Genomic DNA, 2,000 nt, shown 5'->3' on the forward strand with positions numbered 1-2,000 from the left:
TCAATGATCGCTGGTACAATTTCGGATCTCGTCAACATCCAGGGTCTCTTCACTGCATTTTTGAGATCTTGGTATTTGGTCATTTTCTTGATTTCTGTGTTGTTTAGGCTAAAATGACTGTGTGTGTGTGTGTGTGTGTGTGTGTGTGTGTGTGTGTGTGTGTGTGTGTGTGTGTGTGTGTGTGTGTGTGTGTGTGTGTGTGTGTGTGTGTGTGTGTGTGTGTGTGTGTGTGTGTGTTCAGTCATTAAGCATAACATATTGTCATGTCCACACCGGTGAAGAAGGACCTGGACGGGCAGCTGAACGATTTCTCTTGGAGGCGAACAACCGAATTCCCTGGAGATTATGGGATGGAGGGTGGCAAGGACGCGTAGCAGACAAAAACACAAGGGTTTTTACTCGAGCCCATGGCGACTAGACAGACAAAAACAACTTTAATAAATATGGTTTAATGAACATAAATCAAATATTTATAATGGAAACAAATCAAAGTGTGATGTGAAAACACATGAGGTAAATTAATGCCTAAAGTTGAGAGTTCTCCACACACCATTACAAAAACAGACAAGGGCAAAGATAAAATAAAAAAAATCCCTTCCTTTATTCTGGCACTCAGCAGGGTGTCCAGAGATAACCTCTGAGGAGCTTGGGGATCAAACCACATCATCCAGCGTTGGAAAACGCACCCAAAATGGCGCCGAGCTGCTCTCTGGGCGGGAAACGTATGTGGTAATTCACGCGGGTGGTCTTGCTTCATTAAGGGCCCACAAACCTTCGTACAGCTTCTTCTCATGAACGAATCTGCCGACCTCGTTCCTCTCACAATGACGGCCCACCTTCCTCCTCGTACACACAATGGAATAACGCCGAATTATGACTGAGAGGCGCACTCACCTTCTTCTTTCTCTCTCGTAAACGTACAACTTCACGACTCAGCCGAACAGTAATGGCTTGTGGCTTGCTCCAGCACGTGGGGAAATTCACACAGCATGTACACAAGAATCGCACAGCTTTTTTGTTGTGCCGAGAGGAGAGCAAATAAAACAAGATCCTCTGTCTCAACCATGGACCTCACACCAACTATATCCTCTTCTCACACCTTGTGACGTCCACCCACCCATCGTAAGCCTCGGGGCGTGGCATTTTGGCATGAAGCCGAGAAGGCGGGCTGTCTGCCTGCTCGGAAATGTTCGCCTCTGTTGTTGTTGTTGTTGTTGTTGTTGTTGTTGTTGTTGAAAGCATGGTTTTTAATTTCCGGTTTTGTAAATGCAAAAACATAGGACAACGTCCGGAGCTTCCATCTCTTCTCCGCTCTCCAGCCTCCCATTTGTCCTCTTTCCCCTCCCTCCTCTCTCTCCCCTCTCTCTTCTCTCTCCCTCCCTCTTTCTCCCCATCAACAAAGCGATGGGTTGTATTTGCCAGTTGCAAATAAATTAATTCAAAATAAATGTTTGCACTATGATTGGTGTAATTCATGACAATGCAGCAAATCTGTGACGTCAATCTCTGGAACGTGTGGAGAGGTGAGCGTGGAGAGATAATCCATGCTTGTGTTTTATAAATGGATTGATATTTTTATTTTGCATTTATGGATTCGAAAAAAAAAAAAGGTGTTATTTGAGATCTAATGTTACCGAAAGTTCATATATGGATTTATATGTTATTCACATCGTCATTCTCAAAGTGAATCACAAACATTCCACTATTTTTACAAAATATTTAAAAGAAAAGCAAAATAAAATTGAAGAGGAGTGGGAGGGGTGAAGGGGTAGGAGACAATGTTAACCTAAAGCAGAAACAGTAACAATGAAGGAAGGAAATTAAATTAAATCAAAACATCTTACCAGATGACTTGAGGGCAAGTGTTGGATTAAGAGCAGCGAAGTCAATGCTGGGCACGAGTTCGTACAAGCTTCCTGGGTGCTCCTTGTGCTCGTGATAACGACTGTAGATGCTACGTCCAGCACTGTAGCCCCCATGATGTGCAACAGTGTTGCTGG

The 2,000-nt window shown here is 43.9% G+C and overlaps 1 protein-coding gene across 1 annotated transcript in view; it reads right to left on the reverse strand.

Moving 5' to 3' along the window:
* LOC147009055 (RNA-binding protein 47-like) overlaps positions 1-2,000 on the reverse strand; it is a 125,015-nt gene that overhangs the window by 103,144 nt on the left and 19,871 nt on the right. The window contains exons 3-4 of the mRNA XM_085863758.1: positions 1,845-1,996; positions 274-336 (exon numbers count right to left, since the gene is read on the reverse strand). Coding sequence (XP_085719884.1) covers positions 274-336; positions 1,845-1,996 — 215 coding nt within the window. The remainder of the gene's footprint in view (positions 1-273; positions 337-1,844; positions 1,997-2,000) is intronic.

This window comes from Eptatretus burgeri, chromosome 18 (assembly GCF_056783735.1).
Source record: "Eptatretus burgeri isolate ZD-2024b chromosome 18, Ebu_testis_v1, whole genome shotgun sequence".
Lineage (NCBI taxonomy): Eukaryota > Metazoa > Chordata > Myxini > Myxiniformes > Myxinidae > Eptatretus > Eptatretus burgeri.